The 24286-nt window shown below is 41.3% G+C and overlaps 1 protein-coding gene across 7 annotated transcripts in view; it reads left to right on the top strand.

Annotated features, from left to right (window-relative positions):
* The window catches only part of SH3GL3 (SH3 domain containing GRB2 like 3, endophilin A3), a 293614-nt gene that overhangs the window by 237178 nt on the left and 32150 nt on the right, over positions 1-24286 (top strand). For 5 of the 7 annotated variants that reach the window (XR_013518773.1, XM_054258298.2, XM_002749185.6 and 2 more), the window contains 5 exons: positions 4028-4096; positions 9722-9794; positions 11680-11823; positions 16330-16463; positions 19401-19559. Coding sequence is in view for 6 of the 7 variants with exons in the window: in XM_002749185.6 (XP_002749231.1) it covers positions 4028-4096; positions 9722-9794; positions 11680-11823; positions 16330-16463; positions 19401-19559 (579 nt within the window). In the remaining variant the exon portion in view is untranslated. The remainder of the gene's footprint in view (positions 1-4027; positions 4097-9721; positions 9795-11679; positions 11824-16329; positions 16464-19400; positions 19560-24286) is intronic. The other 2 variants (XM_008998491.4, XM_078326901.1) reach the window with 1 other exon arrangement.

Genomic DNA, 24286 nt, shown 5'->3' on the forward strand with positions numbered 1-24286 from the left:
AGTTCTCTCCTGATTGTGCCCAGGCTGGAGTTTGTCCCATCTATTGGGTTTTTCATTTTTATGACTATATAATATTTTTTGTTTCTAATGTTTTATATCTGTCTTTAACATTTTTGTTCTTTTGAATAATTGCTTGCTCTTCATTAATAGAAGTTATTTCTTTATCATTTTAAAAATATATTAAACACACATTAGAAAGTCTTTATTATATTGTTTCATAAAAATATTTTCACTAGAAGTGAATTCATGTTATGTAATTTTGTTGACTGTCTTTCTTGGTATTATATTTTATTCACGTGCCTTAGAATTGAGATCTAGGATGAAGTTTAATTTTGTGGGGAGTGTCTTTTTGTCACTTTTAATTTCTCTTTTAACCTCTTTGGTGCTCACATCTGTCTAGTGATTGTGGCTTCTTCCACTCAGCTTCCCAAGGCCCCAGTACAGAACTGTGGTTTCTGTTCTATGGTGATATTGGGGATATCTGGATCCAGCCACAGATCTGGGGCTCGGGGGAGGGGGTATAATTTGACTGATTCTTTGTTCTTCAGTCTCCTTGGGCCTGCAGATTGCCACATGTGGTAGCATCAGACAGGGGTTTGCATCTGAATATGTTTTTCCAGCCTCATTTGCTTTTCCACCCCCAGCTGTAAGCAGAACTTGAACACAGACTCTGGTCTCACGGAGCGCTTTTAGATCCCTCTGTACTCAGCAGGAACCAGACTGCTGGCTCAAGAAGCCCAGCAGGCCCGAGGCTTCAACCTTGTTCATCACCTTGTGTTTCTGTTCATTTTCAGGTTCACAAAAATGTTTATTCTGTTTTTGAGCATTGCTTATCTTTCTGGTTTTCTTTTTTTGGTATTTAATCTATCCTTGCTATGTGTTCAGAGCATGGGGAGTGCATCAGAGTTGAATTTAAATAGTCATTTTCACCAGAAGTAGAAGCTTGAATATTTGTATTTAGCTTCCAGCACCTAAATAACCCTGTAACCCTGGAATGAGGCCAGGTGCCCTGTAGGAATCACGTCTATCTTTTTTATCTTTCTATCAAAAGTACCTGTCATGTCCCTGCACATAGTAGATGCTCAACAAACAATATTTGTTCATTGACCTCTGAAGTATAACTGAGTGGCTTAAACAGCTAATGCTTTATCTGTATTTATACTTATGGTATCAAACAGCTAAACGTCACTGGGAAATTCAAGAACAACAGAAAGGGATGATCATGACTTACCCGTGACTCCTGTTGAAAATGATCCCTTATGTTGTCTTTTCAAACAAGATATATTCATGTCACTAGTTTCTGTTCTTGAAAGTAGAAACATTACTCCTTCTATTAGACATTTTGCTTTTTGAAAATAGAATAAGTAAAACCTGAACAAGTGAGAACTGGTTCGAATTAAAGAGATTTCAGGTCCACCTCTCCAAGCCAAAGGGACTTTCAAATGGTTATTTTAAAATGTGAAGCTACATGTGGGTTTCTGTGGTTTCAGCAGTTATAGGAAATGGCAGGCCACTGTATTAGTCAACTCTTGCTATATAACACACCATCCCAAAACACAGCGACTTAAGACAAAAAAATGTTCATTTAGTTTATGATCCTGTGGGTCAGCAATTTGGGCTGGGGGCACTGAGTGGATGGGCTGGTGTGGCTGATCTCTGCTGGGCTCACTCACCTGTTGCCAGTCAGCTGCCAGGTGAGCTGAGGACTTGATGGTCCAGGGTTGCTCAGGTGGGATGGCTGATCTCTGATCCACATGGTCTTTCATTCTCCAACAAGGCAGCCCAGACTTAGTCAGGTGGAAGTGGTGACAGTGGACCCCAGAGAGTGAGCAGAAGTATCTGTAGAGCCTCTTGGTAAGTACTGATTTGGACTTTACACAGTGTGGTTTACACTCTTCTATCCACTCAAGCAAGTTGAAGCGTGGAAAAATAGAGTAGCTTCTTAATAGGAGGAGCTGCAAAACCTGTGGCCACTTTTGCAATCTACCATGGCAACAAAATGTGGAGGCCCCACTCCCTACCCCAGGAGAGATTGTGTAACTTTCTTTAGATTCTCAGACTATTATCTTCAAAGTTGAGAATCAGTATGTTCAATGATTTCACTACTGAACAACAACGAAAATGTTTAGGAGAGCTAACTGATGGATACATCTGTTACAACACTGCTTGGTGTGTGGAAATGAGATTTTTTATTTTTCCTGTTGAAAGTTATGCCTTGTATCAAGGCATTAGGATAATTCTGACTTTTGTACTCAGCCTGAAAAGAATTCTTGTCTAGTGTACCAGATAACTTCTGTTATGTGGCAAACCACCCCAAGACTCAGTGGTTTAAAGCAACACTGTTTATTGGACTCCTGTTTCCATGCCTCAACAGGTGGGGCTGGTCTCAGCTGGGTGGCTCTGATTCTGGGGATGGACTGGTTGTCTCCTTGCTGGGTGTCTGGGCCACTTGTTTCTCTCCATTCGGTAAATTAGTCTGCGCTTATTCACAGGGTAGCAATGGTGATTCAAGAGAGTGGGTGGAAGCACACAAGGTCTATTATTGCCTAGCAACGCTTGTTTCTGTGGGGTCAAAACAAGTCACAAGCCCAACCCAGATTCACTGGGTAGAGAGATAAACTCCAGCTCTAGCTGGGTGGAACTGCAGAGACTCAGGACAGGGAGGATGTAGAACCCTGGCCATTTCATAGTCTTCTGTATCTGTTCTCTTCAAGAAATTCCTTCTTACACTTCAGATTTAAGTTAAATACTGTCTCCACTTAGATTCTTCCTATTAAATTGTAATACTGCATGTGTAATAGCAGTAGTTACTACACTTGCGTTTAAAACAACCTGCAGTCTTTTCACCATTAATTGATGGTACCTCCCTTACTGTGGATTTGCATATTCATATTACTATTTTAAAGGCATAAACAAATGTTAATGTATTTTGCTAAAGAAAATGACTGAACATATTTTCTTCTTCCAGTTTGTCTTCCTCGTTGTTTAATCCAACCGAACTGGTGCCAGACTTGCTTTTCTAAAGGGTTTCTCTAACTGATGAAGTCTCTTTAGGGATCTCTCACTCATACCCTTTAGCTTGGCATTTGAGAATCTGTGTGCTCTGGGCGTTGCCTGACTTTCAGATTTTATTTTCCTCCATTCTCCCTTGCACTAGTTTTCACAGTTAAACACAATTTATTGCTGTCTTTTGAACACATTGGCCATATACAAATTGTCCTCAGCTCTTGGGCAACATTTTTGGTTGTTATAACTGTGGGGTGTGTGTGTGTGTGTGTGTGTGTGTGTCCATGCATGCAGTACTAGCCTTTAGCAAGTAGAGACTGGGGGTGCTGCTAAACATCTTGCAGTGCACAGGACAGCCCCCACAACAGAGAATTATCAGCTATAAATATCAGTAGAGCTGAGGCTGAGAAAACCTGTCCTATCCATTCCTGCCTCTGGCTCTTTTTGTTCATGGTGCCTCATCCCAGAAGTCCTTGCCTTCAGTGCTGCCCGATGAAATGTTCCCTGTCCTTAAAAAGCCAGCTCAAATGCCACATCTTCTAGAAAACAGATCCTGCATAAACCCACTCCCAGTGCTGTGGGCTCTCAGAGTTCACTCTGTGCATCACTGAAATGCCTACCACTTAGTGCATTTACAATAATTTGTATCTAGTACTGTTAGTTTTTAATGGTTCTTACTGTACCTTCCTTGTTTTTTAGTTGAATGTTTGGTGTTGACTCTGGCTGAACTTTGTTCCTTGATGACAAGTATCTCTCTTGTCTTTGTCTTACAGCACTTACCATGTGGTTTACCTGTAGGAGGTGCATAATAAACATCTGTTGACTGCATAAGAAATGTCTGTCTTCCTATGTCTTTAGATATGGTCACCCCGGGGGTTCAACAGTTTTCTTAAAGGACTTAGTTCAGAAAAATCCAACAAGTTGAATCCAAGTTTTTTTGTTTGTTTTTGTTTTTAATAATTTATGTCAAAAACTGTGATAAATCATTGTACAGTGCAATTATTTATGTTTATTTCTGCAGCTGTTTAGTGAAAAAATAAGTGGTGCTGAAGGAACTAAACTAGACGACGAATTTCTTGACATGGAAAGGGTAAGAAAGCATTTTAATATGTAAATTGATTAGAAACTGACTTTCATTGTGATATGAGATATACTGCTATTGTAAAGAATATTTGAGTGGAAATCTAGGGTGTTTAAATTATAGGTGTGGATTATGCAGTCCACAAGGCTGTGCTTTCCGACATCCCAGCCAAATCAGATCCTCCCTGCTGTAGCCACATCCAGACTGGGCAAGTGGAGTAATGAGATCGATGTAGCTAACTGGTTCCCTCTAGTGGCCAGAAGTCAGAATGTGCAAAAGATGGGCAATCTTGGCAGTAATGGCAAGGCCAAAGTAATTGGTAGTGCATGTTTTGGATAATCAAAATGTATTTCTGGAACAAGATTTTTCAAATACATAATGATTTATTCACCATATGGAAGACTCAGGCTCCATTCCTATGTGTTGCAGGAGCTGCATAATAAACTTTTCTCCTGGTTCTGCCACTAGAACTAGCAGTGTGATAGGATAAGTTAATTTATCTTTTTGAACTGATACAGGGATGATAAGTGTGCCCTGCTTGCCTCACATGGATGTTGTGAGAATAACGCAAACATTAACGTATTTGAAATAACTTAGAGAAAAAATATGACTTGCTTGGAACAGAAATAATTGTAACGTGCTCCAAAGAAAAATGGTATCATCTCTGTCTCTTAACATGTTTCCCAGTCAGTTGTGTGGAGTTGCTTATGTGGAGGTAGAACTAGAACCACCAGCATTAACAAGATACTGTTTCTTTCCTCATTGTCTGGGCCTTTTAAACATAGCCTTGTTTTAACAATTAGACCCTCCCAGAGGAGAGAGGGAGGAAATGAAGCAAGGCATCCACCCTCAGGTGCAACATCAAGGCTGCAGATGCAGCAGGTAGCAGAGATGTCAGCAGGTGCTGGGGAAGGAAGTCCAGCCCCAGGCTGTGTACAGCCTGGGAGAGTATCTCATCAGGATACCTTGGCTCTGGCCAGCTCATCTTCCAGGGAGTTCTCTGTTTTCTGGAGGAGAGCTATTAAGTGTCTAGAAATGTTAATGCCTTGAGGAGGAAAAGCTGATTTTGTTTTTGCTTTTGAAAAACAATTTCTGAATCTTAAATCCATAGAAACATGTTCACACCATTAACATGCTTTAAATTACTTAAAAAACTCAACATACAAAGATGTGACCTGTAGCTGTGTTACTAACAAAATGATCCAGTTGAAATGTTAAATTTGAAAGCATTTTTCAAGAGCTTTAGTGTCAGTTGATGGATTGAGATCCTTCTCGCTTACCTCTTTTTCCCTCCAAAAACCCCAGTGAGTTACAGAAAAATATATAAAGTCTGTTATGTGTTTTATTACAGCATTGAAAAGCATGGAAACATATAATATATGACCAGAAGTTTTAACAACCTTCCAGAAGAGATGCATTAGATAGTATTAGACCCACCTAAAACATGACACAGAAATGAGAAAGTAATAGGAAAATATACTCTATAATAAATGTTAGCCATATAAAAATAGAGGAACAATAGTAAAATCAAAATAAAATTTGATACAAGAGAAGCACTAAATGAAAAAAGCTTTTTAATTATAAAAAGATACAGTCAATGTAGTCTATCAGGAAATTATAATAGTTAGTATCTGAATTTGTAAGGTAGGAGCTGTGAGAAATACATGGATAGTTGATAAAAATAGAAGTAGACTTCACATACCTCTCTCATAAAATAGATTAAACTGACAATAATCAATAGGCTCATGGAGGATTTGCACTGAATACGATTCATAACTTTGATTATAAATAAATATAAATATCTGCACCCTCCAAATGGATAATGTGCATTTTTTTCAAATTCCTTTGGAACAAATAAAGTAATTATATACTAGGTTACAGAAAAAAAACTCGATAAATTTTCCAAAGTGATACTATATAACACAAGAATTATAAGGGAAGGTACAGCTTTGGAAATTTAAAAATATGTAAAAATAATTCTTAAAGAGCAAATAGAAAGTAAAATGACATTATTTAGGCACAAGTGGCAATTCTGCATGTCAAAACCTGTGATATGTGGCTAAATTTTAAATGTATTTAAAGAAAATAAATGTTGGGAGAAAAAGAATAAATCATGCAATCCAAGAAGCTAGGAAAATAACAGCAAATTAAATCACTCTAGGTAGAAGGCAGAAATCAATATAAATTAAAGCCAGATTAATAAAATAGAAAAAAACCACAAAAAGATAGAAACAATAAAACCAAGAGCTTTTGAAAACCTGAAAAACAACAAACCTCTACCAAGTTTGACCAAGAGGGAGAAAAAGGAAAAACACCAATTACATAAGGAAGAAGAAAGAGGATGTTCCCACTGATAGCATTTTTTTAAAGAGAGTACCATAAATAGGCATCAGAAATGAGAGGTGCTAGCAGGTCTCCCACTCAGGGGCTAGGCTTAAGGGAGTCAGTGGCACAGGCTTTGGACGCCTCATGGGCAGGGTGCCAGCATTAAACAGAAATTCCAGACTTAACTAACCAGGATGCCTTCGTACCAGGTTGACTTCAAAAAATAATTTTCACCACTCTGCTTTTCTATGTTTTTCTTAATGGTTTGGCAAGATAGTTGCATAGCATTTTGTTGACTTGAAAACACACACACACACACACAGACACACACACACACACACACACACTAGTGTCCCTGGTTATTCTAGGAGGGAGATTTTGTTTGTTAAGCTACATGAATTTTTATTTGTTTTGTTGTTGTTGTTTTTGATGCTCATCTTGACTGTCCACATTAGCCAACATGTTTACTCTTCAATTTGTAAAGGGTTTACTTCTAGCTTTGATGCTTGGGCTAGTGGGTGGCAGCCCCAGTATGTGCATGCCAGGGCCTATGAGGACTTGCAAGCTTTTGGTCATTTGTTTCTTGGGCTTTTTTTGTTTCAAAAGTTATAAAAACATCTGAAGTAGAAAATGCCCCCACTCTAATTCCTCTCATCATCATCATCATTCCAAGGTGACCCTTAGCTTTCTGGTGACTTCATGTCCAAAAGGGTTGTGTATATCAAAGGGAACACTCTAAGTTGTGTTTTAATTAATATCTAATTTGTTACATTGTAAATCTAAAAATCCTCATTCTTCTTAAGCTTTGAGCTGAACTTAGGAATCTTATTTCCAAATTTAGTACTTTTGCTATAAGATGATAATCTTATAGTTAATTTTCATTTGAGGTTGCATTAATTAACCCATAAGCTTAACAGATTCGATCCTTAAATATTTACCACCAGTTATATAATTAAGCAAATTCTCCTAGACGTTTCAAACTATAATCACAAAGGCAATGTGTAGGATTCCCTCCAACTTCACATCAAATCTATAACAGCATTTTCCTAAGCCCTTATGTTTCTTGTAACTCTAATTCAGACATAAACATTTAGGTTATTGGATTCTCTTAAATATTTCAAAGATCTTGGCAAACAGCTGAATATACCGAAGACAGCTCAAAGTCACAAAACTTGTTTCTAGGCCAAATGCACACACACATGCCCACTTGCACACACAGCACACGAGTATCAGTAATAGGTTTGATTCCTTTTTAAAAAAAAATCATTTCTGTATTGTCTTTTAAAACTTTCCTGGGGCTCCAAATTAATATATTTAGCCAAAATTAATGTATTTAGCTAAGGGGAACAAATGCCATTTCAGGGTGGACAAGACGCTTTGTTGCAAACTTGTGAACCTGGCCAGATCATAGTTTTCTAAATTATAAAAATGGTGTCTTTATTATAAATCGCTCTGCAGCTTGCTTTCTTCCTTAGCAATGTACTTTGAATATCGATCTTCCTTATTTTTTTTCCTTATGATTAAAGAGTATTCCTTTACTTGGATGTTTCATAATTTATCCAATCAGTCTCCTATTGATTTCCATTTTCAATATTACATAAAATGGCCTAATGAACATGTTTTCCCCTTCACTGCAATTTGCTGGTGTGTTTCTAAAAGGATAAATCCTTAGAAATATAATAGCTGGCTCATTAATATGCCTGTTAATAAGAACTTCTGCCTTGATCTCCAAAGACGTATCCTTTTGCATTCCTGTTGTGTATGAAATGACCCATTATGCCACACCCATATAATAACCTGATATTGGGTATAATTGATTTAAAAAATGTTTTAACAATATGGAGAGTGTAAAGTATCTCCTTTTTATTTACAGTTGTGAATATTTTTTCAAATCTTTGTAGGCAGCTTGTGTTTTTCCTCTTTTCCTTCTTTCTTTTTAAGACATGGAGTCTTGCTCTGTTGCCCAGGCTGGAGTGCAGTGGCACAATCTCGGCTCACTACAACCTCTGCCTCCTGGGTTCAAGCAGACCCACCCACCTCAGTCTCCCAAAGTGCTGGGATTAAAGGTGTGTGCCATCTTGCCCAGCCTTTTCCTTCTTTCTTGTTTGTTTAAATGGGAATTTTGAGTATTATAGATACGAACCCTTTGTCTTTATATATTTTTGTTGGTCACTTTTGTCAAACTTCACATACTGTGTCTTTTCCTGTTCAGTTTCTAAGCTTTTATGGAGTCAGAATTTTGGTCTTTTTATTTATAACATTTGAGTTTCAGGTCCTGGTTAGAAGTTTATTCTCACTCCAGTATTTCAAAATACTGTCCTTAATATCTTAGTCATTTTATATTTTTTTTTAGATTGATATTTTTAATCATGTATATAGTATGAAAAATCACTTTACTATTAATTTGCCAAATTGTAACCAAAAAAAGTTGAAATTATGATGGGATTTGAATGAATTTTGCATCTTAATTTGGGGAGAATGCATATCTTTCCAAAATTGAGTTTTCCCATCTAAGAATGTGGTTTTCCAAATAGGTGTTGTAAATGTGACATAATAGTTATTCCTTGTTATTGCATTTTATTGCTTTTAGGAATAAGATCTTTTTCTTTACATTTTCTCCTGGACTACTGATGGTATAAATAAAGCTATTGCAACTTGCATTTTAATTTTATTGTCTATTCCCATATTAGCTCTCTGGTTAACTAACAACCAGAAAGTCCAGGAATGGTTTTGCACAAGGAAAGATTCAGTCTTAACCAGGAAGGGTTAACTTTCAGGGAAAGTTTGGGGAAAACTTTGCTGTTAACATCTTCTGACCATAGCACAAATGAATATGTTTATTGTATTATATTAATGATTATGATTCTTTTTTGGTGATTACTGAGCTAGTTGCCAATATGAATCATTATTATGACATCCTTATATAAGTATAGAAATTCAGGTTCACCTATTGGATAAGGAGAGTTTGATTCATGTCTAGTGTTAGCTTTGAGAGACTTCCAAGTATATCTAATAATCTAATGGAGCATAATAACTTTTGCATATTTTCTAAGTATTACCTTAATATTCATTTTAATGTTAAAAGGAAAAGTAAATTAATGTTCTCCAGCAGCACTGGAAGGAGGTGATGTTCCAAAATCAAAACCAAAGAATGTTGCCTCTCCCAAAAATATTGAAAACGTTCATTTGGATAAAATCATCATACTGGTGTTATAAGAATTAAATTAATGAAAATTACTCCTCTATTTGTTATTCTGTGAATTTATTGTGTTTGTCATTTATTAATGTTTTAAAAATTTTGCTTTTAAGAAAATAGATGTTACCAATAAAGCTGTTGCAGAAATTCTTTCAAAAACCACTGAATATCTTCAGCCAAATCCAGGTAAAGTTGAAATATTCTCATCTATTTGCTGTCATAGACCCTAATAACCCATGTTTACTTGGTCTTTAGTTGACGTAATCTAGTAACAGTGTCCTCTGTGTCCCATTAATGAAATTTAATTTTTAAAGCTGAGTCTCTGGTGACCAAAGGTAGTTGCATTCAGTCCTACTGATGAGAAACAGAACAACTATTTCTGTGAACTTCAGTTGACATCATCCGAATGGAGTTCTGGCCATAGCAACGAGGCAGCGCTGGGTAAAGGTTTTTTTATGAGTTACTTCAGAAAGCCACTAAACATTTGGCAAATATTTTCTTATTCCCTTATTTCCTCTTTATAATTTTTTAAATTCTGCTTTTGTGTATACCATATACATAGAAGTATATGTTAATTTGAAAGGGCTTTCTCTTCATGGCTCAAATGCTGTAGAAAGAAGGTGTGGTGAATATGAAAGACAATGTACGTCCAATGTCACATCAGCTTCTCCACAGAAGGTCTGGGTTTCTAGGTCCCCAAGCAGCTTCTTGGGGACTTAGATGTTTTCCCAAGTTGTAGATTATAGGAACCAGTAGAGGGCGCCTAAGCCTTGAGTTCTGTAGATTTCTGAAGCCGACTTTCCTTTTTAGAAATTTATTATTTGCATGGAGTTCCTGTGATTCCCTCGGCTGTAGGAATCAGCACAAACCTAACCATTTGAAAATTGAGAAAGTAAATTTAAGAATATAAATTTTATCAGCTGTATCCAGGCAGGTTCGTTACAATTGCATTGATGATAATAGCTTTGAAAACCATAAGAATGTATCTTCCCCCTGGCTGCATCAGTGATTGAAATGAGCCATGTCAATTTATTTTCCTGATAGTCAGTCAAATATTTAATAAGTGCTTTCTCTGCACTAGAGGATTTTGGGGTGCTGGAATACACTATGAAGTCAGACAGATACTCCACCCTCAACCAGCTGACCCTTGAATGGGATAAGGAGGTGTTGGCCAACAATAAAAGTGTCTACTGGCCAGGGGTCTCTAGTTATTCCTAGAGAAGAGGCAGCCCTAGCAACCTCTTACCCAGTTCAATAGCTCTCACCTACATTCCTGCTGCATCTCACATCCCCCTCCGACAGTGGGAAGTAGACTGTGAGCTCCTTGAGGGCAAAGGCTGTCTCTGGAGTCCCAGTAATAAGCAAGTGTGTTGTTGCACAGGGCCCAATGCAGCAATGAGTATTTATTCATTGCCTGAGTCAGAGGAAGTAAAGGAAGATAAGACAGTGATGCCCATCACCTCCTTAGGGAGCAGGGGCTGAGGTGCACCTGGGACCAGCCACACAAGCCTAGTGTTCACTGAGGTGGGGGGGGGGGTTCTGTCTCTTCCTATGGGTCTGCCTCCTAAACAGCAGCACCTGCCTCCCATAATTCTGAATATGATTAGGCCGAATCAGTCCTTGGGAAGAGTGAGAGAGCGATCAGTTGGTTATTTGAAACATCCTCCCTGGCAATTCTGTTTTTGCTTACATTTAAAGAAAAAGCATGTTGGCCTCACACAGGGTCAGTGTCTGACTTCATGTGTTAGCAATTGCAAGCTTTCCAAAGGGTCTCACTTGAGGGGTGGTGCTCAAAAAAGCCTGGGTCACTATTATTTGAAGTCAGCAATGTGCGCCATCATTTCTGTGGTTCATGATGGCTGTGCAACAGGGCATTTAGCACCCACCTTGGTAAAGAACCTAGAAAATTATGTGGGAAAATTAAATAGTTCACACACATTCGTTTCAGACCTCGGGTTGCTGGCATTTTGTTTAAGGTGATCTCAGTTTTGGCAGCTGCGTTTATTAAATGCTATGTACCTGTCATTCCATCTTGTAACTTTAAAGAATTACAAATGACAATGTTTTTAAGCATACAGAGCTAAGCTAGGAATGCTGAACACTGTGTCGAAGATCCGAGGGCAGGTGAAGACCACGGGATACCCGCAGACAGAAGGCTTGCTGGGGGACTGTATGCTGAAATATGGGAAGGAGCTCGGGGAAGACTCCACCTTTGGTGAGTTATTCAGAGATCACCTGGGGGGGCTGAGAACTCCTCTAGTATGCTATTAGGTTATGCACAAACCCTTTTGTTTAACAACCTTTGTTATTTTTCCACATTACCAAAGTAATACATGTTAAATGGCAGGAGGTTTAGAAAAGATAGGTAAGTAAAATAAAGAAAAATGCTAACGTCACTTGTAATCCCATAGCCACTGATTGGCCTAATTAAACTCTGTTGTGTATCTTATTTTTTTTTTTGAGACCTGGTCTTTTCCCATGCTGGAGTACAGTGGCATTATCTTGGCTGACTACAACCTCCGCCTCCCAGGTTCAACCAATTCTTGTGCCTCAGCCTTCTGAGTAGCTGAGATTACAGGCTCAAGCCACCATGCCTGGCTATTTTTTTGTGTTTTTAATAGAGACAGGGTTTCGCCATGATGGCCAGGCTGGTTTTGAACTCCTGACCTCAAGCAGTTCGCCCACTTTGGCCTCCTAAAGTGCTGGGATTATGGGAGTGAGCCACAGCACTCGGCCTGTTGAGTATCTTTTATGCCTTGTTTATTTTTATTATATGTATTCATATGTACTTTTAAAAACGACAATAAGGTCGGGCACGGTGGCTCACACCTGTAATCCCAGCACTTTGGGAGGCCGATGCGGGTGAATCACGAGGTCAAGAGATCGAGACCATCCTGGCCAACATGGTGAAACCCCATCTCTAGTCAAATACAAAAATTAGCTGGGAATGTTGGCATGCACTTGTAGTTCCAGCTACTTGGGAGGCTGGGCAGGAGAATTGCTTGAACCCAGAAGGTGGAGGTTGCAGTGAGCCAAGATCACACCACTGCACTCCAGCCTGGCACCTGGTGACAGAGCAGGACTCTGTCTCAAAAAAAAAAAAAAAAAAAGCAGTAAGACCATAGTACATATACTCTTTGGTAACACTGACTATATCATGATCCATATCATAAAATAATCTTCTATGATATTGTTTTTAGTGGCTACATAATATTCCGTGTCATAGTTTGTTCAGTCAATCTCATTTACTAAATAAATTTTTCTTTATGTAAAAACATTTTACATAGCATTTACAATAACCATTTCCATAGGTAGATCTTTGGGGATATCCAAAATTATATTCTTTGACAGAATTTAGACAAAATGCCTAGTATAAAATTCCTGAGTCAAGAGTATGCTCATTTTTCAGGTTTTGAAAGCATATTCCCAGCTCACCCTTCAGAAGGGTTCCATCCATTTGACACTGTTGCCAGGAGTGAGTGAGGGTATGTTTCTCAACACAGTTCCTGACCCCAGGGATTATCTTTGTAGTTTACTTTTAAATAACTGATCATTCGATATGTAGTGTATAAAAATGATATCTCATTGCCGTTTTGGATCACATGTGAGGTAGAATTTTTTTGTGTGTTTGTCATTGGTTTTGTGAATTGTGTGTTTGTGTCTTTAGCCTGCTTTTGCATTAGGAGGTCAATTTTTTCCCCCTCCTGTCTCATGAGGTCTTTAAATGGTCAGGATACTTGCTCATTGACTGTCTTGCATGTTGACGAAGTTTTGTCCCAGGTAAGCATTTACCTCTGGACCTTGTTTATGAAGGTCATTTCAATGGAGACAGATTTTTATTTTTTATTTAATGAAGCCCTTTAGCCTTCCTTTATTTGTGGTTTCTAGCTTTTTGGAATCATGTTTAGAAAATCTTTTTCATTCCACTCCCTGGCAAAGGATATAAATATTTATTTATGCTTGTTTTTGAATCCTGTATTTTCTTTTCTTAACTTTAGATTTCCAAGCTCCTGCATTTATTGGAGCTATAGTGCAATCAGGTTTCAATTGTGTTTTCTGACAAATAAATAGCTCGTTCCAGTACTTTATGGAAAAGTCCAGCTTTCTCCTGATGTTTTGAAATGATCCTTTTATTATAGACTAAATTTTTATACATTAAGCTTGTTTAGGGTCTTTCTCTTTTGTTTCTTGATCTATATCCTGTTTTGATTCAGCATCATGTTGTTTTAAGCATTGAAGTTTTAAAACATACTTTAATATATTTTACTAAAAATTTAGGTATTTTATTGTGAAAAGTTCACAGACACATTTACTGGTTTTATTTTTCCAGGTGAAACTTAAGTCCCTGCTATTTAAAAAAGTCATTAAATTTTGATTGAGACCCATTTAAATTAATACATTAAATTGAGGATGAATTGGATTTAATGTATTAGGTATTCCAAAAGAATTTGGCATATTTGCTATTCATGTAGTAGTAAAAAGGCAGGAGATGAAAGCTGAGAAATCAAATATTTGGCCACAGTAATCATTCTAGGAAATTGAAGAAAATATCTTTTGAAAAAAATTTTAAAATGCAAGCATCCAAACATTAATTAGTGACAAAGGGTAACATTAACCCTTAGAGCAGTATAATGTGAATTTTATTTTCATTCCAAGGGCCAATGGGGCCAAGATGGCCTATTTCTTACTCTGAAGGCACATCAGTGAAGGGAACAGGTGAGACTGCCAGGCAGGCCCTGAAATCCAAGGACGCCCCTACTGTGCACCTGGCCTTGGTGACAGCCAGGCAGTTTGGTAGCTTCCCAGGTGCCCAGCAACCTAAAGAAACTCGGGTTAAGAAAGAGAACTGATGTCAGCAGGGCATCAGGAACAGAAGGGCTTCTGCTGTTCCAAGGAAGAGGCTGTGCCTTTGGATGTTTTCTTTTGAGGGGGCCACATGCTGGGACCTCCTACAGTGCAGAAACCTCAGTGGGTGAAAGCTGAGCCCCAGACCCGGGTGGAATTTGACAGCACCAGTCTCGGACAAGGAGAGGGAATGTCAGATTTAGGGAGGTGGTGGCCCCTGTTCAGAGTGTCATCTTTGGAGTCTCCAACGTATGAAAATATTTCTGTCATTGACATATTGAGGCACTGGCACTGGTGGCAGAGGGGCTGGGTTGGGGGGTCAGGCAATACCATTTCTCACCATTTGGGCAGGAAAAGGGTCCACAGGCTAGGAAGGGACATTTCTTCTTCATTTAGGAATGATTTAGAAACACACTTTGGAGAATTGAGCTAAGGAAATTTAGCTTCCAAGGAGCAGTGAAGCTACCACTGGGTCCAGATGGAGTCCTGGGAAAGCCCTAGTTTAGAATAACGGTTCCTACTTCTGTTTTGCAAGGTCCTATCTATCTAGTATGTTTCTGGTTTTTTATTTTTATTTTTATTTTTATTTTTTTTTACTGACTGTCGCTCTGTCGCCCAGGCTAGAGTGCAGTGGTGCGATCTCAGCTCACTGCAACCTCTGCCTCCCAGGATCAAGCGATTCTCCTGCCTCAGCCTCCCCAGTAGCTGGGATTACAGGCGCACACCACCACACCTGGCTAAGTTCTGTATTTTTAGTAGAAATGGGGTTTCAGCATGTTAGTCAGGCTGAGCTCAAACTCCTGACTTCATGACCTGCCCACCTCGGCCTCCCAAAATGGTGGGATTACAGGTGTGAGCCATTGCACCCAGCCGCCATCTGTGTTTTACAGGGGAATACGTTATCCATGCCCTTGACTGATGGGGGAAACAACTCAAAGGTCAGACTTAGGCTGGGCTTTAAGATCTTCTTCAAGCCTAGAAATTGAGCAACTCAATCTCCATCTTTTTACAAGATCAATTTGGAAAACCCCAAATATAGGAAAAATAGTTCATTCTAGGGCAGCGTTTGCCAGGCATGTTTTCCAGAGACCCTGCAACCCTCATTGTACAGAGAACTAGAGGGCACCTGGTTTGCAATAGTCTTGCAAATTACTACAGATTGACTGGACTGAGATACCACGGGCACCTGGTTTGCAATAGTCTTGCAAATTACTACAGATTGACTGGACTGAGATACCACGCTGTAATCCAGGAAAAACTGCCTGTCACTACCCAAGCCAGAAAGGCTGGCCTGGGCCCCAGTGCACAACCAGACCCCCACCCCACCCTGCTTACAGGATGTGCCATGTGACATCAGCAGGCTTTCTTTGACATCAAGAGAGGGCAGGGAGCCTTAGAACCTTCTAGAAGGATACAGGGAGTAGCCTTGAGAAGATTCCACAGCTAGAAGCTGGGATGTTTTATTTGTTTATTTCTATTGTAATCTTTATTGGTTAAAACATGAGTGAATCCTTTCATTGTTTACAAAGAGATTTTATTCTCAAGCTTCCAAGGAACCCTCTGTGCCAGTTTCCAAAAGTACCAGGTTTTTAAAAAGGATCTTTATCCCCATCTAGGGGCCCAAATGTTAAGTACTTCGGTCTGCCCGCCTCAGCTGTATTTGCTGTGGTGGTGAAGTGCAGAACATAGAGAGGAAAACACGGAAAATAGGAAGCCTTGCTTTTCCTTTTTCATTCTGATCCAGAATTCAGAGGCCCTGGAGCAAGGACCTTGCTACACCATCATCCACAGACTTTGGTAAAGAATGAAATAAATAGCACTGTTAACCTGGAGTAGTCTCCCAAAGAACCTTTTGTATTTGTGTTTTCTATTCAAGGCAATGCATTGATGGAAGTTGGTGAATCCATGAAGCTAATGGCTGAGGTGAAAGACTCTCTTGATATTAATGTAAAGCAAACTTTTATTGATCCACTTCAGTTACTACAAGATAAAGATTTAAAAGAGATTGGGGTAAGTCTTCCAGGATATAAATATATCTATTGCAAAATGATGTTTATATTTAAAATCATTAGAACGTTTTGACAGAGACTCACTGAGGGAATCATGAGACTTGTAGGTAGGGTAAAAATAACTCAGTTTTATTTTCCTGGGTTCACTGGAAAGGAGTGCCAGGATCCATTAGCCCTGTCTACCCTAGAGATAGGGCAGGATAATGGCACGGGATGTAAGCCATATTCCTCCAGCTGGAAATTCTGTATCTAGTTGAAGCCAGCTCAAAGCCAGGCTAAAAATCCATATTTCTGTACCATTTATCACATAAAGTAATTGCATAACTTTGTAGTTGATTTTTTTATTATCAAAATCACACCATAGTTGCAAGTTTTGATGTGTTGCCCTGGTGGTCATTATTTTCCATTAGTTCTCAAGAAAATCAGTACCTAGAAATTGAATGTTTCATTTGGAAAACTGTTAAAAATGGCTTGCATGGGAACTTTCAGGTACCTGGAAGTAACTGCATACCACTTGCATGGTGGCATTTTTGTAGATGTACAAAAACAGCCCCGAGACTTCTGCACCACCAGGGACTTCTACTCTGGAGGTACAAGCACTCTCTTATGGATATACACAGATGTTCCTCCAGGTGCCCTCTGAGGGCAGCCTGGGCCAGCTTGGAGGCCATTTGGGCCTTGGGCATATCGTGTTTTCCCTTCTTCAGACCTATTGATTCTCAAAGTATGGTCCCTGGACCAGCAACATCAGCATCACTTGTGAGAAATGCAGATTCTTGGGCCCCATCCGTTACCTCCTTAATCAGAAATCTTGGGGGTGAAGCCCCGCAAGTATGTGTTTTATAAAGTCCTCCAGGTGATTCGGAGCCATGTTAATGTTCAAAAACCACTGTTCCAGCTCATTCTTTCCAGACTGGGGGTCTGGGGTGTGCAAATAGGGAGAAAGCACAAAGCAAAGCGTCACCAGGGAGCTGGAAATAATTCAGTGAGGCTGGGTGGAGTTCATGTGCTGAAGGGGTGTCAATAAGGCCACGGAGGAAAGGAGGGGCCAGGCCGTGAAGGGCTGAGGGGCTGCATCTTCACTCCACTGTCTGTGGGCAGCCAGGACAGTTTGCAGATCAGGAAGGGCGCCCTAGCTGTGGGCTGGAGAATGGACAGGAGGGAGTGCAATGTGATGCCAGGGATCAAGAGCGGTCTTTGTCCTTTTACCCCTTCTCCTGGCCAAGTCACCTCACTCCTCAGCCCAGATATGCTTTCCTTTGGGAAGCTGTTTGTTCTTTTGTTAGACTCCATGGGGTGCCCCTTCTGTGCCCCCTGCGTCATGAGCACTCTTGCTTACTTTTTGCTCATGTTGGGCAGCCCACTCCTCGGGGTGAGGCATCGTGGTTTGTTCCTTGGTGCAACCACAAGCCTGCCACATGGTTTGTGCTCACACATTATTTTAAATTTTAAATTTTAATTTTTGTGGGTGTGTAGTAGGTGTATATATGTTGATGGGGTATAGGAGATGTTTTTATAAATTATTTTTGAATGGCTGATCCTAGAGAAGTGATAGTCTGGGTTCTGGGGATGCCAAAACATCTCCCCTAAATGCCTCCTTTGCTGACATCTAGCAAGTTTCATTTCTTGTGCTGTCATCATGGAGGAAGGTCATGTGAAAAGTCAGCCCTGCTCCTTCACCTGGCCAGCCATAGACACATATGTGGTCCTGAGTAGTAAGTGGGTGAAATGTGTATAATACACTTACTCTGAAATGTTGCAGTTCCCTATGGAACAAAATAATTTTCTAAATGCCATCTTGTTACTCAGCTGCTGTTTGATGTAGAACTGTACATCTAAACTTAAATTATGTGGATGATGGAAAGTGAAGAGTCCAAGGTTTAGGAAGCCTTTTACAGTCTCAGCTCTGCTCTGTGTCCCTCAGAAATCAGGGGTCGGGAGCCTGTTTGTTTGACACATGGCTTACTTTCAGGTGTCTGTGTAGCGGTACAGAGGGATTAGGGACCAGCCCAAAGTTTCAGAGCATAGGAGAGAGATGCTTCTTACTCCTTGGGTCCAGTGTGCTCTTTTCACTGAGTCATGGAAATTAGAATCAGTGCTTCCTGCTAAAATGAATAGTGCAAGTTATCTCTGTGCTTCAGTGGGATGATCAGTTTCCACATACACTTTAGATGTCAAGATTTACGAGGATTACAGCCATAACCTCTCCCTCCCTTGTCCTATATAGCTATACCCCTCTACACTGTTTCTGACATGGGGTCTCTCTGCTTGGACACAAACTGTGATGGGAAACCTACTGCTACACAAGGCAGCCTGTTCCACGTGTGGACAGTTCGATTATATTTTGTTAAAGGGGTTATTATATTGTTTAGAAATTTTATCACTTCAGAGGTCGTCTGTGAGTAATAGCTCTCCTTTGTATTCATTAACAGCATTTTATGCAACTTATGATTATTTTGGAACTTTATGGAGATCCATTAATATTCTAAGGGACAGTAGAAATTTGTGTTTTTATAGTCTACTTACTACTTAGTCAGGAGTTGACAATAGTGCCAAAATAAATGTTCCTATTTTGTTTTGCTTGGTTAACCTGGTTAGAAATTACCTGGACATTAAGAAGGCTGAAGTGAGGGATCGTATAAAGAACGCTTGAAAATAATATCTGAGCATGGATCTGAGCATCTTTATGTGCTATACAGACACTCATTCTATCACTGATCTGTCCATTCATTCCTTCATTCCACAAATATTCTTTGAGCACCTGAAGTGAGGGGAGCCTCCATCAGGTGCTGGGGTGCTCCCAACAGCAGTGCAGGGTGGGTTCCTGCCCTCTGGAATCTAGGCCGAGAAAAAGCAATGACCACTTTCATAGAAGTAATTTTTCGTGCCGGTTTTTGAATGTAGTGCCTCTCTGAGGGACTCCTTTCTCTTTCTTTAGCACCACCTGAAAAAGCTGGAAGGCCGCCGCCTGGATTATGATTATAAAAAGAAAAGAGTAGGTAAGATACCAGACGAAGAAGTCAGACAAGCGGTAGAAAAATTTGAAGAGTCAAAGGAGTTGGCTGAAAGAAGCATGTTTAATTTTTTAGAAAATGATGTAAGTATTTAAATCAAACAGGAGACCTTAATGTAAATGAAGAAAACATTGAATATATGACTATGATCTGCACATGTTGAAAAGCTCTAAAGCAGGGGTGTCCAATCTTTTCATTTCCCTGGGCCATATTGGAAGAAGAATTGTCTTGGGCCAGACATAAAATACACTAACACTAACAATAGCTAATGAGCTTTAAAAAAATTGCAAAAACCTCTCATACTGTTTTTAAGAAAGTTTACAAATTTGTGTTGGGCAATATTCAAAGCCATCCTGGGCCACATGTGGCCTGTGGGCCACAGGTTGGACAAACTTGCTCTAAAGCCTTGGTTGTTATGCAGGTTTCCAGAATTTTCTCCTATCTCCTACCAGAGATTGTTTCAGACATCCAGCAAGCCTTGCTCACATCTTTTCTTGGAGGCGGAGTCTCACTCTGTTGCTCAGACTGGAGTGCAGTGGTGTGATTGTGACTCACTGCAGCCTTGACCTCACAGGCTTAAGTGATCCTCCCACCTCAGCCTCCTGAGTAGCTAGGACCACAGGCATGCCACCAAACCAGGATAATTTTTTGTCAAGATGGGGGTTTCATCCTGTTGCCCAGGCTGGTCGTGAACTCTTGGGTTCAAACCATCTACCTACCTCAGCCTCGAAAGTGCTGGGATTAGAGGCGTGAGCCACTCTGACTCATATCTTAAATCTTGAGGAGTCCTATTTATCCCAGGATTGCTCTCTGATCTTCAGAGGTTGTCTCTGAAGGTGGTGAAGTAGACTGGCTTTTGAATGTGAGGCCATGGCGTTTGTGGTTTCATAGGAGAATGAAAAGTCCAGATCATGTGGACTCTTAGCAAAATTTGCCATTTTGCTAAGACTGAAAAGCAGTTGCAAGGGAGAGCAGCTGTCATCCCCAGCTCTCTGACGCCTTTACCTGTCATAGCACACATTCAAGACACAGAAGCAGGACCTAAATTTTTCAGCTGTTCCATAGTGGTGCTTGTGGGCCTGGGAATTGTGAAGGTCTCAGGTCTTATCCCTCAGAGATGCCAGTCTTCTATTGTATTGTGGTTACTGCCACTTGCTTTGATTTGATTTAAGTAAAGTCAAATGAAATGGAATTAAGGAGGCCTGGTGATTCTTGACCAGCAACACACAGGTGGGGGCGGCCTCCCTGCTTGGCCTTGGGTTGAAGGGGCCATTGGCACTGTGACTGCCTGAGTGAAAGGGGTCGGCCACCTGCCTCCCTCCTTGGCCTCTGCCTCAGCCTGGGCTCAGCGATTCCAGGAGCCGTCTCAGCCCCAGCATTAGCTTGGGTCCTAATTGTTAAGCTTTTAAACCTGTGGGAACACATCAGGAGGTTTATTTATCCTCAATACCATGTTGTACTTATAACAGTTGATTCAAAGGTACACTGAGGTCTTACATCTTTTGAGTCAAGTCAAACAAAATGCATTGACCACCATTTACTTACCGTGGTGATGTGTGGATGCATGAAGGGATTGTGTCCAATACTGACAAGACATTCATCCCAGAGAATTTGTTCTCCCGACTGGAAATGCCAATTTGAAATTTCCCATGCTCATTAAACCACTGAGGCCTGAAAAGTACACTCTACTATGTTATTCCTTTTAATTTTTTTTTTTTAGAAATAGGAGGAGGCGTGGCAGTTTGGTATCTCTGTTTTTCTTTAAATATATAAATTTTCTCTTGAAATTGTCCCTAAGCAATAGCCATTTTGTTTTGTTTCAGATGGCCGTGTTGTTTTGAAGTTTTTAGAAAATGTATTTGAAGTGTGACATGTATCAGATACTCCCTGTGGGGCCACAGGGAATGTTGCCCTGCTGGCTCTGTGCCCATTTGTGGTTTAAACTCTGAGATTGTGTCTTGTGTGTCAGATGTGCCATCTGACCCATTTGTTCCATTCATTACCTTCATGTGGGAACCACGATGATGAGTTTTTGCAAAGTCCTCGTGAGGGAAGCCTGTCTCAGCCATGCCAGTCTTGCAGTTGACCCAAGAGACCTCAGCTTTCCCCTTAGTATCAGTCAAAAGTCAAAAAGGATCCCTTCATTATAAAAGCTCAGTCATTTGTCCACGTTTTGACAGTGAAATGTATTCTGCCTGTCACAAATGAGCTAAGCCCTCCCACCCCGTACTGGCAAATGTAAGAGCTGGTTCCTAGCCCAAGCTCCTCAGGGACCCTGGTGTTGGCATTGCCCCACCTGGTTGCAGTGTTTCCTCCAAGGCTTTCTGTGGGAAGTGGCCTGTGGGTGAGTGGAGGTTTCCCCTGTTCAGCTCTGGGGAGTTGAGGCTGCTTCCTCTGCCTGGATCCTGGGGTCTTCCCCTTCATAGGGAGGGGTTCTCTGGCTTCTACTTCTGCTATTGAGGTGGGAGGAGACCAATGTTATGAAACAGAGTGGGGCTGCCCAGACTGCCTGGGAACTAGGTTCTTCCCTTCCTCCCTCCCCCGCTCTCCTGCTATGTGTAGCTGCAGTGGCTACTAGGTGTGCCGTGACTGCTGGTTTTTGCAGTAATGGTGGTGATGATGGCAGTGACAAGAGCTACCATTCACTGCCTCCCCATGATAATGAGGCTAAGGGGGTGCTGTTGATGGTCCCTATCATGGCGCACTTGCATCTGCTTTTTCTCCTACCCAGGTTAATAGCTGAGGAGACTCAGAAATAATTCTGTAGGCTTCAGAAGCCCATCTTCACTCTGCTCGGGATCAACAACAGTTAGATCAGAGAGCAGCACCTCATCCTTTTCCGTGTCAGTGTGTCTGTGCCATAGCCAGGTGGTCTGAACGTCCTCTCCTGTTGACCAGGCAAGGTAGAGAAAAATCTCCTCCGGGTCACTTCTTGGACCTGACATGCTAATGCTGATACTGCGTGGTGCTTGGGGACAAACAGAGAATGTGACTTGTTTGGAGAAAGAAAAAATGCCAGTACATGGTGGATGGGGCATACCTTGAACCCTTGGCCCTGTGTTTGGCCCATCTCCAACAACCAAGCCGAGCTGGTGGTTTTGCATCCCATGGGACTCTGGTTCCTGCTCCCTTTGAGTCGCCACCTGCATGTCCAACCTTGGTCACTCAACCTCTTGTTGTCACGTTGCTTCCTTTCCTGATGGGGAAGCCCTGCATGACAAGCTGTGCTTCAGGATAGCTGGGGAGGGCTGGATTTCCTGGCAGAAACTAAAGCTGGCTGGGACCTGTTCTAATTGCCATGTCAAACACAGTGGGTCTTAGGCTGCTGCCGCCTGATGGATTGGACGGTGCTTCCACCTGATCTGGTACCCGCTGGAGACAAGGTACACAAACTGTCAAATGAGTGGCTGCAAGGAAAGCCTGGTAGCAAGCAGTGGAGGCCCTGATGCTTCCTCCAGACACAAGTGGGGCATGCTTCTGTTACTGTGTTTGGAAGTTTGGGGATGTCAGTCACAACCATTCACCCTTTGGGTTCTGACCAATGGAGGAAGTGACACAAAAGCCAGATTGGAATCAAGGGACAGCTCCTTAACTGATGAGAACTCCTGGAAATTGTAAAATACAGACCTTCTGGTCCACTGTGCTGAAGGATGTGGCCTGGGCCTAAAGTCCTGATGGTACTTTCTCCTCCTTGCTCCCTTGGTGGATGACAGCCAGTTCTAGTGGAGAGCCAGCCTGCCTCAGCACCCAGACACAGCCTGAGATGCTGAAACTGGGTGAGGGGGAGCCTTGCCAGCCCCAACCCTGCAGAGCCAGTGACTGCAGCAGAGCAACCCATCCTACTAACTTGGGAGCACCCCTAGCCTCATCTTCAGGAGGAAAATGAGGAGGGGCTGGAGAGAGGACTTAGAAGCATTCTCTCCAAAGAGAAAGCGAATAAGCAGAGAAAGGTGAATGAAGGGAAACCCTCTGCGATGGGTGTGCTTGGTGCTCTGGTGCTACCTGCCCATTTCTGTCTGGCACTGACAATTCAGAGACCAAAATCTCACTCTGGGGGAAGAGCTGGTGCCTCCTCCAGCCCTCATGTCTTGTTGTCCTGCCTAAGACACAATAAAAGCTTCACCAGGGAATGCCTCAGAAGAAATTGTTTGCCAAAGCTCTGACTGATGTGAGAACCCTGACTGGATTCACAGACTTGGTCTCTCCTGGGTCTCCAGACACAATACATCCCAAGGTTTTCTGGCCAATAGGCCATTTGCAGGGGTTTCCAGGGTGTGATCATTCATCTGGCCTCACCTCTGCATTCTCCCAGCAGAGAAACAAACCAGGGGAGCCACACAGGATCATACACCAGCCCCTTGCCCAGAGAGCAGGGCTCTCTAGGAAGCCATGTTGGAAGGGGCAGCTTGGGCCTGGGCCCACGTTAGAAGTGCAATGATCTATTCCTGGCCTCAAGTCTAGACCTTGGATCTTTGCAGTTGGCCCACAAGGCCTGAGCTCCTACAGGGAGAGTGGGTGCAGGACCACGAAGCCATATGAAACACAATCTTGTGGCCACTTCACAAACCCACTCTCTTGAGAAATCCAGAGCCCAGAGCCAGGTCCCTACTGCCTTTCATCGCAGTGTCCAGACACCCTGGTTATTAGGGCCAAGTGGGTCCCAGCCCTGCAATCTCACCAGTTAGATAGATCAGCATAGGAAGGGGAGGTAGAGAGACATGATGCGCTCACTCTAACATTCCTGGGTAGAAGTTGTATCTATTTTCTCATCTATTTTTGGCAGAACTGGGAATGGGAGAATAAAGAAGAG

This window comes from Callithrix jacchus, chromosome 6 (genome assembly GCF_049354715.1).
Source record: "Callithrix jacchus isolate 240 chromosome 6, calJac240_pri, whole genome shotgun sequence".
Lineage (NCBI taxonomy): Eukaryota > Metazoa > Chordata > Mammalia > Primates > Cebidae > Callithrix > Callithrix jacchus.